This window comes from Oryctolagus cuniculus, chromosome 4 (assembly GCF_964237555.1).
Source record: "Oryctolagus cuniculus chromosome 4, mOryCun1.1, whole genome shotgun sequence".
Classification (NCBI taxonomy): domain Eukaryota; kingdom Metazoa; phylum Chordata; class Mammalia; order Lagomorpha; family Leporidae; genus Oryctolagus; species Oryctolagus cuniculus.
In genome coordinates, this window is record NC_091435.1 from 120501913 (window position 1) to 120525751 (window position 23839).

General features: G+C 43.9%; 1 protein-coding gene across 3 annotated transcripts; it reads right to left on the reverse strand.

Moving 5' to 3' along the window:
• Window positions 1-4: 4 nt before the first annotated feature.
• On the reverse strand, window positions 5-23801 carry C4H3orf80 (chromosome 4 C3orf80 homolog). Of its 3 annotated transcripts, XR_011388077.1 has the most exons (3): window positions 21323-23801; window positions 15153-15259; window positions 5-2942 (listed from the first exon to the last, which is right to left on the reverse strand). XR_011388077.1 is itself a non-coding variant. In XM_070072596.1 (1 exon), exon 1 carries the CDS (start codon window positions 23306-23308, stop codon window positions 22559-22561), a length of 750 nt encoding a protein of 249 aa, XP_069928697.1. In that variant the 5' UTR covers window positions 23309-23801; the 3' UTR covers window positions 20888-22558. The 3 variants fall into 3 exon arrangements, 1 of the variants encoding a protein (XP_069928697.1); XR_011388076.1 differs by lacking the exon at window positions 15153-15259; XM_070072596.1 differs by lacking the exons at window positions 5-2942; window positions 15153-15259 and having other exon boundaries at window positions 20888-23801.
• Window positions 23802-23839: the final 38 nt, after the last annotated feature.

Genomic DNA, 23839 nt, shown 5'->3' on the forward strand with positions numbered 1-23839 from the left:
ATATTCCTCAGCTATAAAAAAGAATGAAAATTCTGTCATTTACAATGACATGAAAGGGACTAGAGGACATTGCAGTAAGTGATTATAAGTCAGGCACAGAAAGACAAATAGTGCATGGTCTCACTTATATACAGAAGGTACTCTTAAAGAAATAGATAAAAGTAGCCGGCGCCGTAGCTCACTAGGCTAATCCTCCGCCTTGCGGCGCCGGCACACCGGGTTCTAGTCCCAGTCAGGGTGCCGGATTCTGTCCCGGTTGCCCCTCTTCCTGGCCAGCTCTCTGCTGTGGCCAGGGAGTGCAGTGGAGGATGGCTGAAGTGCTTGGGCCCTGCACCCCATGGGAGACCAGGAAAAGCACCTGGCTCCTGGCTCCTGCCATCGGATCAGCGCGGTGCGCCGGCCGCAGCGGGCATTGGAGGGTGAACCAACGGCAAAGGAAGACCTTTCTCTCTGTCTCTCTCTCTCACTGTCCACTCTGCCTGTCAAAAAAAAAAAAAAAAAAAAAAAAAAAGAAGAAGAAATAGATAAAAGAATAATGGTTACCAGAACCTGGAAAGTGTGATGGAAAAAGGGATGGAGAGAGGATGATCAGTCGATATAGAGGTGCAGTTGGATAGAAGGAATAACTTCTAATGTGAGACAGAAAGATAGGTATGGATGACAGCCATTAATCAAATACTCAAAATAAGTAGAATTTGGAATGTTCCCAACACAAAGAAATAATACATGTCTTAGATGACAGAAATGTCAGTTAACTTGATGTGATTATTACACATTATAAGCATGAATTGAAATGCCCCATTTTACCCATAAATATGCATAATTACTGTATGTTAATTAAAATATATATTTGTATAATTTTAAATAAATAAAAATGATGAAAGAGGTAAATTTCGTTATGTACATTTTACCACAATAAAAATGGCAACAAATAATGAAATATATATTCTAACAATAATTTTGATATCATACAATTCTATTCATTTCTGACACTACTTGGAGTTAGCATCAGAGCTGACAATTTCAAGGACAAGGTCCCCAGTAAGTCCCGTTCTGCAGATGCCAGCTGACAGTGGAGTCGTAAGTCTACCCCAGAGTCCTCAGGCTACCTGCTTTTATGTGACTTTGTTACACATTTGGAGGTTCCTATGACACCCCTTCAAGTTTGATCATTTGCTAGAATGATTTATGGAACTCACTGAGTAACTTTACTTACAGTTACAATTTTATTAAAAGAATGCAACTCAGAAACATGGAAGAGATGCATAGGACAAGACTTGGTACAAAGGAGGGGTAGAGAGAAGTAGAGAGGACACAGTATTTCCCAGCCCTCATCTCATGGAAGGCAGTCATGTCATCCTCCCAGCATATCACTGTGCTCACCAACAAGGTAGCTCCTCCCAGCCTTTCTGGCCTGAGTTTTTCTTTTTTTTTTTTTAATCAAGCTTTCATTACATAGGCATAATTGACTAAAACGTTGGTTTGCAACTGAACTCAGCTTTTCTCCTCTTCCCAGAGACCAGAGGCTAAAATTCCAGTCTCCTAATCAGCCAGCCTCCACCTTGAAACTCTCTAGGTTCCTGCCTCAAAACTTACTGCATTAGCACAACAGATGCCCTTAACTGGAAATTCCAAGGATTTTGGAAGATCTGTGGCAGGAAACCTCCTTCCTTACCCCCAAGACTAGATCTGTTCTCTGTGTATCACAGGTCAATCCCTGGCCTTTAATCACAATATCTTTTGTAGCAAAACCATCATCACCTGAGTATAACAGATACAACATCATTCACAATCTTCCAACATGTGTGACAGTATCAGTATTATAATCTTACTAACAATGCCAGTATTAATAACATATTGTGACAGATGTAACCTGAGAATTAGAGTTAAAAGATACTGGAACATTACTAGAGTTCCATCTAGTTTCCAATACGAAGTTCAGGCCACCATCCTATTCTCTAAGAATGAGATCCCTCAAATTTGTAGACTTCATTTATCTGATCTTGTCAGGGGTGGGCTTAGCAGTACATTGCTTCTCCTTTTCAGGCAGAACTGAGCTAAGAGACAATATCATCTCTTCCTCTGAGTTTCCTTTGAAGCATTAACAGAACACTGGAATTCCCTCATTGCATAATCTATTTATTCCTTCTTGTACTCTTAGCTATTATTCCTACTTCTCTACATTTATACGGAAACTTTTATAACTTTGGAAGTGACATTAATTTGTCCTTTGTACTGGTCTAAGTTATACACAACAATTGTACTAGTCCAGCAAGAACCACTCTCTTAGTCCCTTCTATATAGGGTAGAATTACATGAAAACAGAGTTAGTGGGCTGTTTCTACTTATATGTAATATAACTGTAGTCACTGTTTTTGCCAGATGGGATGTTGTGGTTTGAATGTCCTCTAAAAACTCATGTCAAAATTTAATGGCCACTGCAAAGCCATTGGGAGGTGAGGCCTTTAAAATCTGTTTTAAAGCCCTCATGAATTTGTAATAAAGCTGTTATCACTGGAATGGGTTAATTATAAAATCAAGCTCCCATGCATGTATTCTCTGGTTTCTGTGTTCTCTCTCTCTCTCTCTCTCTCTCACACACACACACATACACACACAGGCACGCACACACACTTTGATGCTACAGCACGAAAGCCTTCACCAGCTTCTGGTGCCCTGATACAAGACCTCCTAGGTTCCAGAAATATGAAAAATAAAATTATTTTCTTTATAAATTACCCAGTCTATAACAGTCTGTTATTGCTGCAGAAAATGGACTGAGACATGGGGTGAAGTCACAAGTCACCTATCAGGTGTCTGACATAAAGTTTAAAAGTAGAGTTGCAGTTTCTTTCTTAGGAGCCATCTCTGTTTCTAGCACATGCAGTTGCAGCCTTGGTCTTGGAACCACGACATCAGGTAGGAAAGGGAAAGTTGAAGAACTGTGGGGAAGCGAGAGAAAAGTACAGTCATATCAGCTTCCATCCCCCGTGGAAAGACTGTCACAGGTGTACCAGGCTATACCAGTAACATAGGCTACTCTCCATAGCCCTCTTCCCCAGATCTATGAGAAAAGCACAGGACTCCCCAGTGCAGACACTCCCTCAGGCCACATCATGTTGTCCCTTGCACACACTCAGGAAGGCATGTAAGACAGCCCTTCATGCCTGTTATCTCCTCCCATTTCAGACAACTAATATTTCAAATGTATATTCCAGTTATCTGTCAAACTCTTACTCGAGGAGGATAAGTCACTGCCCATTGTTGGATATTATGGGCTGTAATGTGTGTTCCCTGGTTTGAAGAAATATTTCTAGGTATTCAAAATCAATGCAATATCTTCTCTTTTGGTTCTTTTTTGTTTAAAGATTTACTGGAAAGGCAGAATGACAGAGAGATAGGGAGAGAGAGATCATTCATGTGCTGGTTCACTTCCCAAGTGACAGCGTCAGCCAAAGCCAGGAGTTGGGAATTCCATCTCTGTCTCCCACACTGGTGGCAGGGACTCAAGTACTTGATGCATCATCTGTTGCCTGCTCAGGAAGCACATTAGCATCACCCTGGATCAGAAACAAAACAGCCAGGACTCAAACCAGGCACTCCAATAGGGCTACAACGCCTATCCCCTCTTCTGGTACTTTTATATATTCTAAGCATTTACATCTATTCTTGAATACACAAAACCCTGTCCAGAGTGTCTAATCCTATCAGGGACCATGTGTACTCTCCCAGGACTACTGGCATCAATCCAACTTGCCAGCTATGTGTAAGACTTTCCTCCTGGGGATTCTGTCCCATAGCCATCTAGCTGCAGTCTCTGTCTCATTGACAGGACAGTTTTTATTAGTTTTTTTTGTTTTTGTTTGTTTGTTTGTTTTTGTTTTTTTGTGTGTGTTTTTTGTTTGTTTGTTTTTTTTTTTTTTTTTTTTTTTGGACAGGCAGAGTGGACAATGAGAGAGAGAGACAGAGAGAAAGGTCTTCCTTTGCCATTGGTTCATCCTCCAATGGCCGCATCGTGCTGATCCGATGGCAGGAGCCAGGTGCTTCTCCTGGTCTCCCATGGGGTGCAGGGCCCAAGCACTTGGGCCATCCTCCACTGCACTCTCTGGCCACAGCAGAGAGCTGGCCTGGGAGAGGGGCAACTGGGACAGAATCCGGCACCCCGACCGGGACTAGAACCCGTATGCCGGCACCGCAAGGCGGAGGATTAGCCTAGTGAGCCGCGGTGCCAACCTTATTAGTGTTTTTATTGGCATTAGAAGATGCAAGAGAAACATCTATATTCAGCCCATCTCTGTATTGCTACAGCTCCCCAGTGTTACAAACTCAGCTGGTGGTCATGTGGAACACACTGAGATATCTGCTCCTTGATGCCAATCACTTTCTGATGCTGGAAATGAATCCTTCTGATGGGCTATTTTACCAAAACTGACCCAAACCGGCATTCCAGTTACTATTCTCTGTGGTGTAGGCTTGGGTAATCTTATTCATGCCCATTTGGCAAATCCATGGAATCTGGCTTGAAGGGCAGATTTACATGCCTTCTGTTCTACTACACCAGGTAGGGGAGATATTTCCCAGTCAGGCACAATGTGTGTTCCCATAAAATACTCAAGTAAAGAATCACAATCACTTCACATTAATCTTCTTTAAATATATCACTTTTTGTCAGAATTTTCACCTTAATTCATTAACTCTGGTTTCTATATTATCTCAGTCTATTTATGGCCCCCACTAGGACTTTATCTAGAGATTTTGGTACCACCAAGTCATAGAAACTTCTCTATACTCTATTTCACTCATTCATGTGTAGAAGGCTTTTGGTCCTCCGAGAATGATTGAGTCTAAGGACTCTGGCCCTTTGACAATCCTTTCCTTGATTAATCTATTGCCTTGGGCAATTCTTGGATGAATTTGTCATAATCTTTGCTTTTTGATTTTCAAGATTCTTCTAAACTGAGGTAAATACAGTATACTTTGAAGGTATTTTTAACATTGAAGAACGAGCTGGAGATTCCCTTGGTCAACCCAACCATCTACAGTGTTGCATTAAGACCTTGTTTAAACTCCATCAATGTTCATGTTATTAAACCTATCTCTGTGTAACCATTCAAAGATTTCTACCCTGCTAGAATGAGTCTTTTGAGTCTTCCATCTGTTGTCCCTTGCTTTCTTGTTAATTACTTTAATATTCTTCATATTTATAAGTCTCTCATGAGAAAGCAGAGACCACAAGTCCAGTAAGACTTCTCAAACTGTGTTGAATTCTATATTAAGGTTACATGGAGAGAAGAGGGGGTCCCCTTAGTCACAGCATTTACCATGACTTGGGTAACAGGCATATTCTGTAGGTGAATATCCTGCTCTTTATAAGACCACTTCCAGATGATTTGCATACACGGCCTATCAGCTGCTTTGTTCTGGGTGTTCCACTCAGCATTTATAGGAGACCTGGTAAGTCCCCTTTTAGGCTAAACACACTTTTTACAGTGGCATAATCTTTTAGTCAGGCAACCATGCTGACTGTTCCTTCTGGAATAACCTGCTGTGTCTGGATTAGCCACCTGTGATTGTTCCATGGGGAGTTGTGGGTCCTCTATCACACAGACATGTTCTTTGCTATAGCACTGGAAACCAAAGGTACTTTCCCTAAACACTCTCACAGTTCATTTTTGTAAAGATTCTTTAGGGAGCTGATAGTTGCAATCCACACAATGAGACAGTTCCTTCATACTATACCTACTGATTTCAATAGTGCCTTGTTTTAACCCTCTCCCTACTTGGAATGTCTTAGTGGTGACCAGAAGACTTAAAGGTATTTTCTGCTGTCCTGGCATGATTTTCCCTTTTTTGGGGGGGTGGATCAAAATGAGCGGGCATAGCGCAGACTTAAATGTCTGAGCTTGGTTCAAAGTTAACATCCATTCTATCATTCTCATTTACTCTCATTTTAACTCTTATAGATGCGAATAGCCAATGGGTTGTATGTTTAGTATATTTCTTATTTTGCATTTCCTTATGTATCCAAATAGGTCATCTCCTCTGGAGTTGGGTCTACCACAGTTTCTAAATTCTACTGATAACTGTTAGTATCAAATTCCACAAGTTAAAGGGCAAGGTGCCCCAACAAGACTGCCCTTATTTCAAATGCTAGCTCCAAGTAGGATCTCCAGGCTGCTGGTATTTCTGTCTAACATGGTTACAAATCTGGGGATTCATAAAACTCTTTTTGGGTTTGAGAATTTGCTAGTATGAAAATAAGAAGAAAATTATAACAGCAACATTGAAAGAGTTTTTAAAATAGAGATGAGAGGCTATTAGAAGGAGGACTTGGGAACTGCCTAGCATGTGAATTTTGGCTGCCTGCACTCCTTTGACTGTAGACATCTGTACCACACCTGAGCAACCGATCATTAAATTGTGTTCAACATGTATCAAGAAGCTCTTGTGGCCGGCGCTGCAGCTCACTAGGCTAATCCTCTGCTTGCGGTGCCAGCACCCAGGGTTCTAGTCCTGTTCGGGCACCAGACTCTGTCCCGGTTGCTCCTCTTCCAGTCCAGCTCTCTGCTGTGGCCTGGGAGTGCAGTGGAGGATGGCCCAAGTGCTTGGGCCCTACACCTGCATGGAAGACCAGGAGAAGCACCTGGCTCCTGGCTTCGGATAAGCGCAACGCTGGCCGCAGTGCCCTGGCCATAGCGGCCATTTTGGGGGTGAACCAACAGAAAAAGGAAGACCTTTCTCTCTGTCTCTCTCACTGTCTAACTCTGCCTGTCAAAAAAATAAATAAATAAATAAAATAATAAGAAGAATTGTTTCCGGACATTTCCATTCTGTTTATACATTCTTTTCTTGTAGCTCCTGTTTCTTCTCAACATTCAATAGGCCGTATAATCTCCCACTTTCCTGCTCTTCTGAAAACACTGATTCAGGAATATCTGAACTTATGGCTCCCACATTGTAATTCCTAAGGCTTCTAAATGAAGCTCTTTTACTTTTACAGTTTCTGAGTCTGAATTCATGGGCACTAGAATGACACAGAATTAATGGGAATGCTATACATACCTACATTTATACATACATACAAACATATAATAAAGGATGCAACGCAGGAACAATCACATCTAAGAAATGTGTTGAGCAAGGTTTGGAAGTGGGCAGGCTATGAGATGAGTTAGGGCTTCTGCGCCTCTCAGTGGAATCTGGTGTGTCATCCTCCCAGCACGTCCACATTTCCATCAACCAGGAAGCTCTTCTCAGCCTGTGTCCCATACTGGCTGTTCTTTTATAAACGTATGACTGATAAATTCATTGACCGTATGATTGAATTCAATCTCCAACTCTTGGGACCAGGTGCCTGACAGTTCCAGCCCTCTCATCATGTGGCTGCTTTTTCTGATGACCAGCCCTTATCCTGGAGCTATCTAAAGAACCCTTAAATGTCTCATTAGCATAACAAAGACATTCCTGTTGCTCCGGTTCCAAGGGCTTTTGAAAACTCTGTATGATAAACCAGGAACAAAGTCCAGATTCATTTGTTTATAAAATTAGAGACTCTAAAAAAATATGTTTTATTTATTTGAGAGTCAGAGGTACAGCTAAAGGGAGAGACAGAAAGGTCTTCCAGCCCCAAATGGCTGCAAAGGCCAGAGCTGAGCTGATCTGGACCCAGCAGCCAGGAGTTTCTCTGGGTCTCCCACATGGGTGCAGGGCCATCTTCCACTGCTTTCCCAGGCCATGGCAGAGAGCTGGATCAGAGGTGGAGCAGACGGGACTTGAATTGGCACCCATATGGGATACCAGCACTGCAGGTGGTGGCTTTACTCACTATACCACAGTGCTGGCCCTGAGACTTGTTTTTTTTTTTTTTAATTACTTATTTATTTGAAAACCAGAGAAACAGACAGAGATCTCCCATCTACTGATTCACTCCCCAAATGTCAGGGCTGGGTCAGGCCAAAGCCAGAAGCCTAAAACTCCTGTCAGGTCTTCCCTGTCGGTAGCAAGGGACCCAATTCCCAGAGCATACACCAGCAGGAAGCTAGAATCAGGTGTGGAGCCAAGACTGACACCTGACACCATGACACTTCCACGACTTCCTAAAAAGGTCAGAAAATGGACAATTCCTGGAAAACAAAGCACGACCCCTCTGCATCCAGGTTACTCTCTCATTATCTTCTCCCTGCCCTCATCTTGACCGTCTGCAGTATCTGCTGCTCAGTGGGAAGTGACCTCTGGACCATATAATTTATGAGATCCTCACACCCTTTGCTAGCCCCTAACAAAGTCGTGTTTATTCTGCCTGCTTCACTGATACTCTGCTCCTGTGACTTGGCATGAGCTACTGGAATATCATTGTCTGGACATTTGTGTCCCAGGGGATCATAGTCTCACCAGGTACTGTGCATAATGTTGCAACTGTAGTGATTCCAAAATAGACCATTTCAAAGCAATTTAGAGCCATTCAACTATTTGGATATTTCTAGATAGTCTAAAATTCCCTTTAATAATCTACAATGAAAAAATTTTCTTATTGAAATATTTAATATTTTTAACTGAGAAAACATAGAATACAATGGAAATAATTATAACTCATTCTTTTTCTAGTAAGAGGAGTATGAAGTGACTCTAAGCATATATTCATTCTGGGACTATTGTCACCAAAGTAGAGAATTTAAAATAACTCACTCCAGAAGCAAAACATCCACCCACCAAAGTGTATTTTCTTGTTCTCAACTAATTCATAAATTCATGAACAAAAGTTTACTTCTACAAGAAATTAATAAACCAGAGTTTTCAAAGCACAACCCTCCATGTGTCTAGCATTAGATGCTAGAATGAAACCTCATAGAGGAGGGACTAATATTTGCAATGCACTAGACATTAAATTAGAATTCTTATTGGCCAATTTTCCAGTGTTGTTTGCTCCTGCCTTTTGAAAAGCATCATTAACATAATATTAGTCTGTCATCATTTTCTGTGTTTCTTTTTTTTTTTTTTTTCTTGATAGGCAGAGTGGACAGTGAGAGAGAGAGAGACAGAGAGAAAGATCTTCCTTTGCCATTGGTTCACCCTCCAATGGCCGCCGCTGCCGGCGCACCGCGCTGATCCGAAGGCAGGAGCCAGGTGCTTCCTCCTGGTCTCCCATGGGGTGCAGGGCCCAAGCACTTGGGCCATCCTCCACTGCACTCCCAGGCCACAGCAGAGAGCTGGCCTGGAAGAGGGGCAACCGGGACAGAATCCGGCGCCCCGACCGGGACTAGAACCTGGTGTGCCAGCGCCACAAGGTGGAGGATTAGTCCATTGAGCCACGGCGCCAGCCCATTTTCTGTGTTTCTAAGGTGGGTACACATGTGTAAACAATAAGATTTTAAAGAATTATAGGTTCAGGGCTACACTGAGTTTATCATTGACTTAAAAAGAAAATACTAGATAGCATGTGCAATGAAACAAAAATTTTTTTAAAAAACTTATTTTTTTTTTACTTGAAATTCAGAGTTACACAGAGAAAGAAGGAGAGACAGAGAGAGAGAGAGAGAGAGAGAGAGGTCTTCCATCTGCTGGTTCACTTCCCAACTGGCTGCAACAGCTGGAGCTGTGCCGATCCAAAGCCAGAAGCCAGGAGCTTCCTCTGGGTCTCCCACGTGGGTGCAGGGGCCCAAGGAATTGGGCCATCTTCCACTGCTTTTCCAGGCTACAGCAGAGAGCTGGATTGGAGGTGGAGCAGACAGGACTCAAACTGGCACCCACAGGGGATGCTGGCACTGCAGGCGGCGGCTTTACCTGCTATGCCACAGTGCCGGCCCCAAGACAAAATTTTTAATCTTCTAAGTATAGTCAATATTCAGTCAAACTGTTTGAAAAACAATTATAATAATACAAAATTATTGGGCTCACTGTTGTGGCATAGAGGATAAAGCTGCTGCCTGTGACGCCAGTATCCCTTATGGGTGCCAGTTCATGTGCTGGCTGCTTCACTTCCCATCCAGCTCCCTGCGAATGGCCTGGGAAAGCATCGCAGGAAGTTCCAACTTCTTGGGGCCCTGCCACCCACGTGGGAAACCCAGCTGAAGCTTCTGGCTCCAGCTTGGCGCACTGCTGGCTGTTGTGGCAATCTAGAGAGTGAACCAGGGGACAGAAGATCTCTCGGTCTCGCCCTCTCTCTCTTAACTCTGAACCTCAAATAAATAAGTAAATCTTTGAAAAAATTAAAAATTGTAATTAAAATTCAACAAATTTCTTCTTTGAGCTACTTGTTTTCCCTAACTAAAACCATTTTCCTCATTCTTGATGAATACTCTACTTTAAATATCAAAATCTGTTTATATAAACCAAATCATTATTGAATACTCACTATCAAATTTCCTGTAAGGACTGGGAACTACTGGCAGCAAGAGCTATGGTAGTGGGCAGAACAGAGAAGCAATCCTGCCTTCTCCTGAAGCTTGCAGTCTAATGAGGGAGATATTTACAAATAGAACATTTCAGCTGTTAATAGATGAAAAAACCTAAGAAGATAACAGGAAGACGATGGGGGATATCATTTCAAGTAGGGTGTAACGGGAAAGTGCTACTTAGAAGGCACAATGTGCAATACCCCAAGGAAATGATGCTCATTTTAAACTTCTGCCAACTAACAAACAGGAAAACCATCAAATAAAACTCCTATTGGATGTGCTATGTTATCCTTATTTAGCTTAACTTTAAATGTGCTAATCTATTAACGTAATTCTGCATGGTTTTGACAGAAATAGTAATTATTATATATAACATGACTTGCCTATGAATAGAAATCATTTACATAGTCATAAAGATGTAAACACTGAATATTTAGACAAGCACATCATAACTATTCACATCCACAAGCCCAAGTATGAAACCTCTGAGTCAAATCTGTTTTAGAATTTAAATCCTGGGGCTGGTGCTGTGGCGTAGCGGGCACCAGTTCAAGTCCTGGCTGCTCCACTTCCAATTCAGCTCTCTGCTATGGCCTGGGAAAGCAGTGGAAGATGGCCCAAGTCCTTGGGTCCCTGTACCCACATGGAAAGACTCGGAGGAAGCTCCTGGCTCCTAGCTTTGGATCAGTGCAACTCCGGCCATTGTGGGCAATTGAGGAGTGAGCCAGCAGATGGAGGATCTCTCTCTCTCTCTCTCTCTCTCTCTCTCTCTCTGCCTCATTTTCTCTCTGTGTGTAACTCTGAATTTCAAATAAATCAATAAACCTTTAAAAAAAAAAAGAATTTAAATCCCTTTAAGAAATATGGTGCATTGAGCCGGCGCCGTGGCTCAATAGGCTAATCCTCCACCTTGCGGCGCCGGCACACCGGGTTCTAGTCCCGGTCGGGGCGCCGGATTCTGTCCTGGTTGCCCCTCTTCCAGGCCAGCTCTCTGCTGTGGCCAGGGAGTGCAGTGGAGGATGGCCCAGGTGCTTGGGCCCTGCACCCCATGGGAGACCAGGAAAAGCACCTGGATCCTGGCTCCTGCCATCGGATCAGCGCGGTGCGCCGGCTGCAGCGGCGGCCATTGGAGGGTGAACCAACGGCAAAGGAAGACCTTTCTCTCTGTCTCTCTCTCTCACTGTCCACTCTGCCTGTCAAAAAAAAAAAAAAAAAAAAAAATATGGTGCATATACAGAGCAGGCATTTGGCTCAGTGGTTAAGTTGCTGTTTGGGACACCTGCATCCCACCACAGAGTGTCAGGTTTGAGTCCCTTCTTCATTTCCAATCTAGCTTCCTACTAATGCACATCCCTGGAGGTGGCAGAGAACTTAGGTCCCTGCCACCCATATGGGAGACCTGGAATGAGTTCAGGGCTCTTGGTTTTGGTCTGGCCCAGCCCCAGCCGCAGCTGAGGACATTTGCAAATTGAACTAAGTGGATGAAAGATCTCTCTCTCTCTCTCTCTCTGTCTCTCTGTCTCAGTCTCTCTCTCTCCTTTTCTGCAGGTGTGGCAGGCATATGGCAAAGTATCTATGATGCCATCTGGGATGCCTGTATCCCATGCTGGATTGCCTGGGTTCAAATACCAGCTCTGGGGGTCAGCTTTGTGGCATAGCTTGGTTAAGCCATAGCTTGCAACGCTGGCATCCCATATGGGTGCCAGTTTGTGTCCCAGCCGCTCCACTTCAGACCCAGCTCCCTGCTAATGGCCTGGGAGAAGCAGTGGAAGATGGAAGATGGCCCAAGTGTTTGGGCCCCTGTTATCCACATGGGAGACTAGGAAGAAACTCTTGGCTCCTGGCTTAGGCCTGACCAGTTCCTGCCATTGTGGCCATTTGGGGAGTGAATCAGTGGGTAGAAGATCTCTGTCTCTCCCTCTCTCTTTCTCTCTGCAACTCTTTCAAGTAAATAAATAAACCTTAAAAAAAAAAAGTATCAGGTGTGCTTCTGATCTCAGCTTCATGTTAATGCACACTCTGGGAAGCAGTAGGTAATGGCTCAGCAGTTGGGTGATGTGGATTGAGATCCTGGCTTCAGCCTGGCCCAGCCCTCACTGTTGCTGGCATTTAAACGGGGACTTGAAGGGGTGAGCCAGAAGAAGGAGATCTCTTTCTGTCTCCTCTGTTTCTTTCTGTCTCTCAAATAAAATGAAAATAAAATTTTAAAAATCTATATTTCTGCAGTATAACACATGAATATTTACATTAATATTTACATTACCCCACAGCAATTAAGTGATAAGATTGAAGATTAGAAAGGCTTTCAAATGAATTCAGGTTGGATCAGTTATGAAAAACTTTTTGGATTGTAAATTATGGATATGGGATTGTGGATTTATTTTCGAGGAATTGGGGTAAAAATGAAGATGCAGATATGGGACAGGGAAGGATAAAAAGCTACATCTTCATTTCCCATCATGGAGAGGCAATGGATAATTCCAAAACAATCAGGAAATAAGTAATGTGGTATTTAGAGATGTGGTGGTAAATACCAAGAGCCAGCCTAAGGAGCTGAAAGTGATGGTTCCAGTGTAGCAGAGATGGAGGAGAAAGGATGAAGTATGGCTGGTCTTTACAAGTCCAATACAACTGTTTGCCAATTTAAATATGTACACAAGCAACTTTAATAAAAACAAAAACTGACCCTGAAAAAGTGAATAAGAACAGGAGAAATGCAAGCCATGTATCTGACAAATGACCTGTACCTGCAGATGCTCCTTGACTTACAATGGGGTGATGGTCTGATAAACCCATTGTAAACGGAAAATATTGCCAAGTACAAAATGCATTTAACACACCTAAATGTGCAAGCATCATTGCTTAGCGACACTGGAGAGAACTGGTTATTTGCCCTCCTGATCACATGGCTGACAGAGCTGAGGCTCACTGCTGTTGCCCAGCACTTTGAGAGAGTATCTTACTGCAAGATTCTAGCTTGGGAAAGGATCAAAACTCCACATTTAAAGTACAATTTCTACTAAATGTTCATCATTTTCATATCATTGTAAAGTAAAAACATCAAAGGCCAAACCATCATAACTTGGGGACCATCTATATATAAACTATCAAGAACTCTCAAATCTCAATAATGAAAAACAAGCAAGCCATTAAGAACATGATCAAGAGACAGGAGCAGTCATTTTACCAGAGGCAAACAAATATATGAAAAGAATTTACATATCTTAGCCATCAGGGAAATGCAAATTAAAACTATGCCAGAACTGTGGTTAGCAGGTAAAGCTGCCATCTGCAGTGCTGGCATCCCATATGGGCACCAGTTTGGAGCCCAGCTTCTCCACTTCTGATCATTTCCTTGCTAATTCACCTGGGAAAGCAGTAGCAGATGGCCTGAGTGCTTGGGCCTCTGCACCCACATAGGAGATCCAGAAGAACCTTCTGGCTCCTGGCTTCTGTCTGGGCCATTCCTAGCCGTTGTAGCCATTTGGGGAGTGAACCAGCAGATGGAAGCACACGAGCGCTCTCTCTCTCTCTCTCTCTATATATATATATATAATTGTAACTTTGAAATAAATAAAAAAATATAAAAAAACCTATACCAATCAGAATGATTAAAATAAAACTTAGTGCTAACCTAAAATGCTGGCAGAGAAACTGGATCAGTTGTATATTGCTGGTGGGAATATAAACTGATACGCCTCTACAGAAAGGAGTATGGAAGTTTCTTGCAAAACTATACATGCATTTATCATATGATCCAGCAATTGCTCTGTTAGGCATTTATTTCACAGAAATGAAAACTTAAAAGTTGTATGCATAAGTTCATTGCATCTCAACTCATAATAGCCAAGAACTGAAAGAACCAAAAATATCCTTCAGTCAGACAATGGTTAAACTAAGTGGTACATTCATGTTATGTACCACTATTCAGTAGTTGAAAAAAACCCTACAGATATGCACAAAAACTTGAGTGCATCCTAGACAATCACACTAAGGGAAAAATGTCTACCTCAAAAGGTTGCATAAGAGCTGATTCCATTTATATAACATTTCTGAAAATGGCAAAATATGGAGATGGGGAACAAATTGGTGGTGGCCAGAGACTGAGGCCTGGTGGAAGGGAGAGAGTGGATATGGCTACAAGGCTATGAAGGATGGAATGAGAAAGTTCTGCAGTGAACAGTTCCATAACTTGTGGTGATGCTCACGTGAGCTATACCTAACAAAACTGCATAGAAACGACAACCTTAGGTGCACAAAGTACTGTCTCCGTATATGTTCTGTGGGTACGTCTCTACGGAATAAAAAGATAGTGGAATGTTGTCCACTCCTCAGCAATTAAACTTCAAGTTGGAGTTGGCAGAATAGAGGTATTAGAGGGGATTTTGTTTTAAGGCTTGCTTTCTTTCCTCTTTTAAATTAAGATTTGTTATTACTTGAGTAATTGAAAATGTAAACAAAAAGACTAAAAGATGATAATACATGTATATGTATATGCATATAATTTTTGGAGTATCTCAGTTGTAATGGAATAAAGGATAACTTTTAAAACTGAATTTTCTTCAGTATGTGTTTAAGTATCACTTTTGTAATCATAAAATGCAACAATGGTGACCTCTAAAAAGCTCAATTGAAAGAAACATTTGTGGAGAATAATTTGAAAGTTATGCAGTCATCTGTACCACTTATAGATGATTCTAGATTAAAAGCCATTTGGGGATTGGGTGGAAGCATTCAGAATTAGAATTCCTGTACTACCTTATTTAAGTCTCTTGAGAAATTGCTTCCTCTGGATCAGGTGTCAACGCTCTGCCATTTGCCTGTTCAGATCCTCTCATTTTCAGAAGTCCTATGGAACATATTAACTGTAGAGATGGTGGTAAATGTTATTCTTGACCTTGTAGTGTCTTTTTTTTTTTTTTTTTTTATTATGAGAACTCAAAGGAGAAGCTTCTCCCAGATTTCTGTACCAGGAAGATTTGTGCTTCTCTTAGGCAACTGGTCTGGTCTCCACTATTAAACATTGTAAGTCCTTTAACTAACAGGCTTCTTCCTTTCTATTTTCAACTATAAAGCTAAAAATAGGGGCCGCAGTGGGTTAAAGCCCTGGCCTGAAGCGCTGGTTCATGTCTCGGCTGCTCCTCTTCTGATCCAGCTCTCTGCTGTGGCCTGGGAAAGCAGAAGAAGATGGCCCAAGTCCTTGGGCGCCTGCACCCATGTGGGAGACTCGGAACAAGCTCCTAGCTCCTGGCTCCTGGCTTCGGATCAGCACTTTCCACTGCTTTTCCAGGCCATTAGCAGGCAGTTGGATCAGAAACGGAGAAGCTCGGACTCCAATAGGCTCCCATATATGATGCCGGCACTGCAGGTGGAGGCTTAACCTCCTACACCACAGTGATAGCTCCCCAGAGTGTTTCTAGCTATGAAGAAGGCTCAAGTCTAATATCCCATCTCCAGCTCCAGTGGACAATCTTTCTGGTGCTGTTTACCTTTATCTCACTACACTTGCTCACCCACATTATGCTACCCATCCTGTTAACCCTTCCAGTTCTGTTTAGTCTGTCATTCCCACACAACTCCATTTTCATTTTTTCCACCCAGTCTTACACCCACAGTGTGTCACTTCAACCTGAATCAGTCATCAGTTTGTAGGTTTTTGTAAAGTTAGTTACTTTTGTTTTTTCATAAATGTGTTTCTATTTTTCTTAATTCAAATCATTAATGCCCAGATTCACTGGAAATAATTTGGAATTTCTACAAATATATTTGAATTTAACATCGAGAACTCAGTGTCAATAAATATGCATCTACTAGCACTGGAAATACATTTTGATGTCCCAGGAACTGTGTTAAATACTTTCTGCACATTACCTTAATCTTCATCACATCCTTCTGAGACAGGTACTTTCTTCATTTTCTAAAGAAAATGTGTTTCAAGAAATTAACTGACTTGTAAATCTACCATCTAGAGAATCACTCAAAAGGGCAGACTCCTCAGGTCAACTCTAAACCACTTCATGAAGTCTATGCTTTGGAGGCTCATTCTACACGAGATCTTAGCAGTCTAATTCCAACACAAAAATACAAACAGAGCCCTAACTTGTGCTATTTTTTGTCCTAGCTTTGATACTCTTGAGTATTTGATGAAGCCTCATGAAAATGCTGAGGACACCTAAAATAAAATCAGAACCCATAGGAGACCTGACAGCTATGAGAAAGCTACAGTAAACACCAAAAGAATCGGAGGGAAAAATAGTGATAATGTCCACCAAGAGCTTAAGGGCACTCCAAAGTAGAATCCAGAACAAGTAGAAAGTCTAACAGGCATAAGGAGCTCACTGAGGATGAGTAAAGTAACCTAGAACCCATGGGAGACCTATGGCTTTCAAAGCATTCCAACAAACATCAAGAGTCGGAGGAAAAAATAAATGGTGATAAGGTCCACAAAAAGAATAGGATCATTCCAAACACAAACCAGAACTGGTAGAAAATCAAAGAATTATCAAAGGGACTGTTGGAAAATGCAGAAAATGCAGTGAGAAAGAACCCAACAGGCATCAAAGAACTTATAAAAATACTAAAGCAAGTAATAGCCCAGAGACTGAAAACCACAAGAAGTCCAAATCTCCCAGGTAGAATGTGGAAAAGGCAAAAACCTCAGAAGTATCAAGAGATTTGCTAGGGTGCCTAAATAAAAGGCAGAACCCATGGACAACACAACAGGGACCACAAACCCCATGAGAACACCACAGCAAACTGTGGAAAACAAGACGATCAATGAGAAACTCAGGACAGCTCCCAGGGAGAGATGTGAATCAGCTGGACCTCTGACAAAGATCAGGAGACTTCTCATAACTTCTGTGAAAAAAAAATAAAATAAAAGACCTGGCAGGTGTCAACAGATGCAACTCCTAGAGAAAAGAGAAACCAAGCAGATGACTTGACAGGTGCCAAGAACTTCACCACAACCTCAAAGTAGAAATGTGAATTAGTAGAATATCTGACAGGAACCAAGAGACTTTAAAAACTCTGAGGTATATCCTGTAGAAGATCAGGCAGATTCTTAGGGACGATTTTTTCAATGTTTATGAAAATTCTAAAAACTTGACCACAGGGAACATCTACATTAGCCATAGGAAACATTTGGTACAGATTCAGATTTATCAGAGAAATTACAACAGTTGCTTAAAACACCCATAATACAAAATGAGAAAAATAAGAAAATCAGTATTAGGCAAAAAAACTAAGATACATAGAGCTCTTATGTTCTATTATAGTTTGATTGTACAAATTTTCAATCAAAACAAAATGTTGGGCTGGCACTGTGGTGTAGCAGATAAAGCTGCCGTCTATGGTGTTTAAGTTTGATTCTCAGCTCAGCTCCGGACTCCAGTGTCCCACCAGTACCGACCCTGGAAGGCAGCGGCAATAGTTCAAATACTTGGCTTCCTGCCATCCACGTGGGAGACCTGGACTGAGTTCTTGGCTCCAGCTCCAGCCCAGACCAGGCTCGGACACTGTGAGCTTCTGGAGAGTGAACTCGTGGATGGCAGCTCTATCTTTCCACTTCTCAAACAAATAAAAAATTAAAAATTAAAAAACTTCAACACGTATTATTTTCTCTCAACCTGGATATCCATATTAATTGCAATTATGAAATGTTTGCAAAAGTAAAAGCAGAATATTCTATAAATCTGAACATACTCATGCTTAGAACATCAGTTTCAGTTCTGCACTGTTTCCTTTATTAATTCCACTTGAGAGAAACTGTATACATAAAGTATAACATTAAAGTATGTAGCCTATTGCCGTTTAAGCTGTTAAGGGAGGCCATTTCCTTAATATTCCCTTTGCCCTTTACAACTGAATCTCGTTCCCCTCATAATGAATATGGTACACCTCATGCCCTTTGGCATAACTGCCAAGGCTATTTTCCATGGTTGAAGCACACTCACATTTGCAGAATGTGGCAATTAATGGCCTCTTACAGCTCCTTCTCAAGAAAACATTTTTCCTTTGTTAACGATGTTGAATTCTCCTAATGAATTGCTTTTAAGCAGCTGATGATTACACACACACACACACACACACACACACACACATCTCGTACCTAAATTTAGAAAATCAGATTTTCTCACATTCCAGATGGATTGCCATATTCAAGACTATTATTTTCCCATTCATGAGAAGTCAGTAAAAATAAAAATGTGCTTAAAATGTTTCAGTATTTGAATTTTAAAAAAGTTTTTAGGGCCGGCGCCGCGGCTCACTAGGCTAATCCTCCATCTTGCGGCGCCGGCACACCGGGTTCTAGTCCCAGTTGGGGCGCCGGATTCTGTCCCGGTTGCCCCTCTTCCAGGCCAGCTCTCTGTTGTGGCCCGGGAGTGCAGTGGAGGATGGCCCAAGTGCTTGGGCCCTGCACCCCATGGGAGACCAGGAGAAGCACCTGGCTCCTGCCTTCGGATCAGCGCGATGCGCTGGCCGCAGTGCGCCCGCTGCGCGCGGCGGCCATTGGAGGGTGAACCAATGGCAAAGGAAGACCTTTCTCTCTGTCTCTCTCTCTCACTGTCCACTCTACCTGTCTAAATAAATAAATAAATAAAAAGTTTTTATCTGTTGGGGGGGGGGGAAGTAGAGGAGAGAGAGTGAGCTCTCCCAACCACTGGTTCACTCCCCAAATGCCCACAATGGGCAGCCCTGAGCCAGGCTGAAGCCAGGAGCTGGGAGCTCAATGCAGGTCTCCCACATTCATGGGTAGCTAGAATCTAATCACATAAGCCATCCCTGCTGCCTGCCAGGGTTCATATCAGCAGGAAGCTGGACTCAGCAGCACAGTGAGGAAATCAAGCCCAGACATTCTGATATGAAGCAAGCGTGTGCTACCCTGTGTCTTAACTGCTGCACCAAACATCCACATCCACCCTGAATCTTTTTGGTGACTGAAAACCAGAAGCAGAGGCTCAGTATTCGAGAACATGGCACTCAGCTGGATTTGCACAAGATACATAAAACTAAATTAATATTTCATATCAATTGCATTCATATTCTATGCCATAAATTAAAATCATACATAGTTGGAGACTGATCTCCAACTACATATAGGATATTATTATAATTTGTAAATTCTCAAAATTTATTATAAATTCTTTATAGGTGATACTATTTTCTGTATTACCAAACACATACAATTATATATAGTAGTTTGTGTCTATGTCGTAACTTCCAGGTAGTCTGTAAAACTAAACACTCAAGATGCTTCCCTTATTGCTTTAAAAATGCTTCTATCCACATATTCCAGCACTGTGAACACACAAGTTCTGTGCCTGTTAGGACGGCCAGTGCTATGTGTGTTTTTGGGATATAAGCTCATTTATCACTAATCATGTTGTTTTAAAGAATTTTTTTCTAAAAAATATTATTCCTGAACAAAATAGTGCTTGGGAAATCAATGAATTGCAAAAAAAAAAAAAAAAATAACTATAGTGGAGTCAAACCCATTTCTATTGAACTGAGTGATGTCAATAAAAGCCTGCAGGTTGGGCAGGAAAAATACAAGTGAAAATGTGTTGTAATCTTAAAATTCAGTAAGAACTCATTGCATGACTGATATAAAGTACAATTTCCAGGGTATGGGTAGTCTGGATTTTAGGGAGAGAATGGTTCCACAGTTGCTACAAAGGAAACATACTTTATCCATTATTGCAAGTGTCTTTCTTATGGGATTTTGTTGTACCTTTCTTTAAGATGTCAATAACAGCACACAGGCTATGCTTTATATACTGATATTTGAATATTTAGGTTGATGTTTCAGAAACAGATGATGTAAGAAATGACTAAAGCAGCACACCCTCAAGGAATAAACTATTTAAAAGAATCCTGCGGGCCGGCGCCGTGGCTCACTAGGCTAATCCTCCACCTAGCGGTGCCGGCACACCAGGTTCTAGTCCTGGTTGGGGTGCCGGATTCTGTCCCAGTTGCCCCTCTTCCAGGTCAGCTCTCTGCTGTGGCCCAGGAGTGCAGTGGAGGATGGCCCAAGTACTTGGGTGCTGCACCATGGGAGACCAGGAGAAGCACCTGGCTCCTGCCTTTGGATCAGCGTGGTGCACCGGCTGCAGCACGCTGGCTGCAGCAGCCATTGGAGGGTGAAGCAATGGCAAAGGATGACCTTTCGACCTTTCTCTGTCTCTCTCTCACTGTCCACTCTGCCTGTCAAAAAAAAAAAAAAAAAAAAAAAAAAAGAATCCTGCAACTCTCTAGTGTGTTTGAATGGTGGATAGTATTGCTAATCACATGTAACATAGTGCTAGAGTATTTGAATAACATTAATAATAACATCAATAGAACTGATTTAATTAAATTTTGTACCATTCTCAATGCATGTAGTCTCAACTGCTGATGTTTTTGTCAATGCATAGCCTTAAACTGTTTTTAAATGGTAAAGATACGTATCCCATATTTTAATACACTACCATATGATCACACATCTGATAAAATTTACGCAGAGAAATATTTTAATGTTTTCTGTTTTAATACATTTCAAATGATTTTTCTTTAACGACAAGTTCATTAGCTTTTAGAAATCGAAAGTAAAAGATTCTCTTTTATTACAACTCAGACATTTCAAGATTTCTCAGAATTAACAGACTTTTTCAACCCACCTTTAAAATTAATCAAATAATTTTCTTTTTATACAAGTCAGATATCTTAGGATGTCTTAGGACTGTCAGACTTCTTCAGTCCTAAGAACAACGTTCTAGATCCACGTGTAATCTTGCTTGATGTAATAGTCACCCTTCCCCAAGCAGAGAAATGTTTCTTACTCTATTCATGTTCATCATAGACTGTAATAACGCCATGGCATACAGTGTGCACTGTACATAGACAACAGGCATATGTACATTATACACAATGCAATGAAATGTTGTTACCTTTTGCTTGAAGGACAGTTCACTGGAATGGCAGGATTGATAAACACTTGTTTTTGTCCCTTAAGATAGGTTGACCGAATCGTTCTGCATCACATCACTGCACAATTATGGCTTTAAAGGAAAGGTACAAGCCACAGGTCCTTGGGCTTTATATTATGACGTGGAACATATTCCAAATGACAAATGGAGGAGAAAGTGTACGACATCATGCTTCATGGTATGGCATACATGTACCAATTATTCCTACACTTAACTATGTGATGACTGACTCCATTAAGACTGCATAATGTACACAGTTATTATAAAAGTTATATATTATGCCACGGTACTAAAAATAAAATATATTCTTCTCAAATAGTGAAAATAAGATATCCTTCATGTCTTTCATGTCACATCTCCTCGTTTGACCGTGCCACTTTCTTGAATGAAATAATGTCCAATATTTTATCAAACAGTGACAGGGTGTGGGCCATTTCCTGAACATCAATGCTCTAAAAAAAAAAAAGTGATGACGATGATGGTGATGCCATTAAGTTGCTGAAATACCTTCCTGCTGCGTTCAATTCATGGTGAAAACTGAAAAACCAGACAAATAAATATCAATACCTTCTCGGTTACTGAAAAACCCAAAGTCCAATTAATTGTACGGTCACGGATTTCCCTGGTTGATGTGCCCTGGATAGGTGCCGCAGCTAACTGCACGTCCTCCGCAAGACAGGCGCTCTCGCAGCTCCGCGCGCCGCGGTCACCGGCCGCCGCCGTCGTGGGCTCCTCGCCCCTCGCCCATCCCGGGACACCGCGATCCGTCCAGGCCAGAGGAGGGAAAGGAGCGGCACCGCGCGCCTTTTCTCTCGGCCCTAAAGAAAACCGCCCTTCTCCCGACGCACCAAAGGGCTCACGTGTTCCTGCTTCGGGAAGAAGGCACTTGCAAGTGAATACAATACGAGGGAAGGCAGAGGGCGGGGACCTCCTTCCAAGTGGCGCTCGGGGCTCCCTCGCCGCGCTGCCCCCGCCGTGCGTGCTCTCAGCAATTGCCTGAACCGAATGAAACGTGGGGACACAGAAGCTCCCGGGGGAGAGCGACCCTAACCCAGCCGCGGGGCGACGGGCGCCTAGGCCAGGGTGCCAGGCGGGGTCTGAGGCAGTTGGTGGGGGCTGCGGACACCCCGCCAATGGCGTGCACCCGCAGCCCCTAGCCCCTCACCGTCCGCGCGGTCCCTAAGCGGCCCCGGGCGCTCAAATGAGCGGGAAGCGGCCCTCGCCGCCGTCGGGCTCCCCGGCACCACTGCCTCGCGGGCGGCCGAGCACCGACACCGGCAGCACGACCTCCCCAGGGCTGAGCTGCTGCAGCCGCATGGACTCCTCGTAGGTGGGCAGATACTTGACCTCCTCGTAGCTGGGCAGCTGCAGGAAGACTGGCGAGACCACGCGGAGCTCGTGCTCCGAGGCGCAGGAGGGCGCCGAGCGTCCGCCGCCTGCCCGACTCCGGCCGCCGCCGCCGCCACTGTCCAGCAGCGAGTCCTGCGAGCCGGCGGCTGCCTCGTTCCGCAGGAGAGCCGGCGAGTCGTCGTCGTCGTCGGGCGGCCCTGCGCCCCCCGGCGCCCCTGCGCCCCCCGGAGGCCCGGGCCGCCCTTGCCCGGCTCGCGCCTGACCGCGCGGGTACCTGCGTGGGTTAGGGCAGATGATGCGCTGCAGAAAGTAGCCGATGGCGAAGAGCACGAGCAGGATGAGCAGTCCCGAGAGCTTGCGGACGAACCAGCCCACGTTGTCCAGGAAGGCGTGCAGCGGCAGCTTGCAGCAGCGCACCGCCGTGGCGTTGGCCGCGTCGCAGCAGCGCTCCCGCTCGCCGCACGCCAGCTCCGCGCAGCCCCCGCCGCCCCGCGAGGGCGCCACCAGCGCCAGTGCCAGTAGCAGCAGCAGCGGCAGCAGCGGCGGCGGTGCCGGCGCCACCGATAGGCCCTCGGTTGTGACCCCGGGTCCCCACATGGCCCGCTCAGACCTCTGCTAACACGCGGACAGGAGGTTCGGGGCGGGGGGCGGGGGGAGTCCGTCTGTCCGTCCGCCCTTCCCAGGCGCTCCGCTCGGGTCCCGCGCGCGCGCGCGCGCGTGCCGCCTCCCGCGCCTCAGCTACCCGCGGCCAGAGCAGCCCTCACTTGGCCACGCTTGGGAGGGAGGAGGAGCCCGAGGCACGCCAAGGCTGCGGGAGGCGGCTACTGCGAGCGGCCCGTGAAGCCTCTGGAGCTTCTGACCTTAACCTTGCGCGCCCAGTCGCAGGGGCTAGGCGCAAGGCGTCCAGAGCCTACCCGAATGGCAGAGACTGCCTGCGAGGGGCCGCTGGGGGCATCTTGGTCGCGGCCAGCTGCACTGCTGCCCCTGCACCTTGTCACCCCCCGGGAGTGGAAGGGTTAACGCCCCGCGCTCAGCCTGGGAGCCCCCTGATCTTGATTAATTCAGCCGTCGCGCTGTTCCCAGCCAGACGCGCGGGGGCTCTCGCTCACATACATGTCTCAGTTTTAA

What these genes read in the sequence shown, in the direction of transcription:
- C4H3orf80 (XM_070072596.1), bottom strand. Translation starts at nt 23,308, where the DNA reads ATGTGGGGACCCGGGGTCACAACCGAGGGCCTATCGGTGGCGCCGGCA.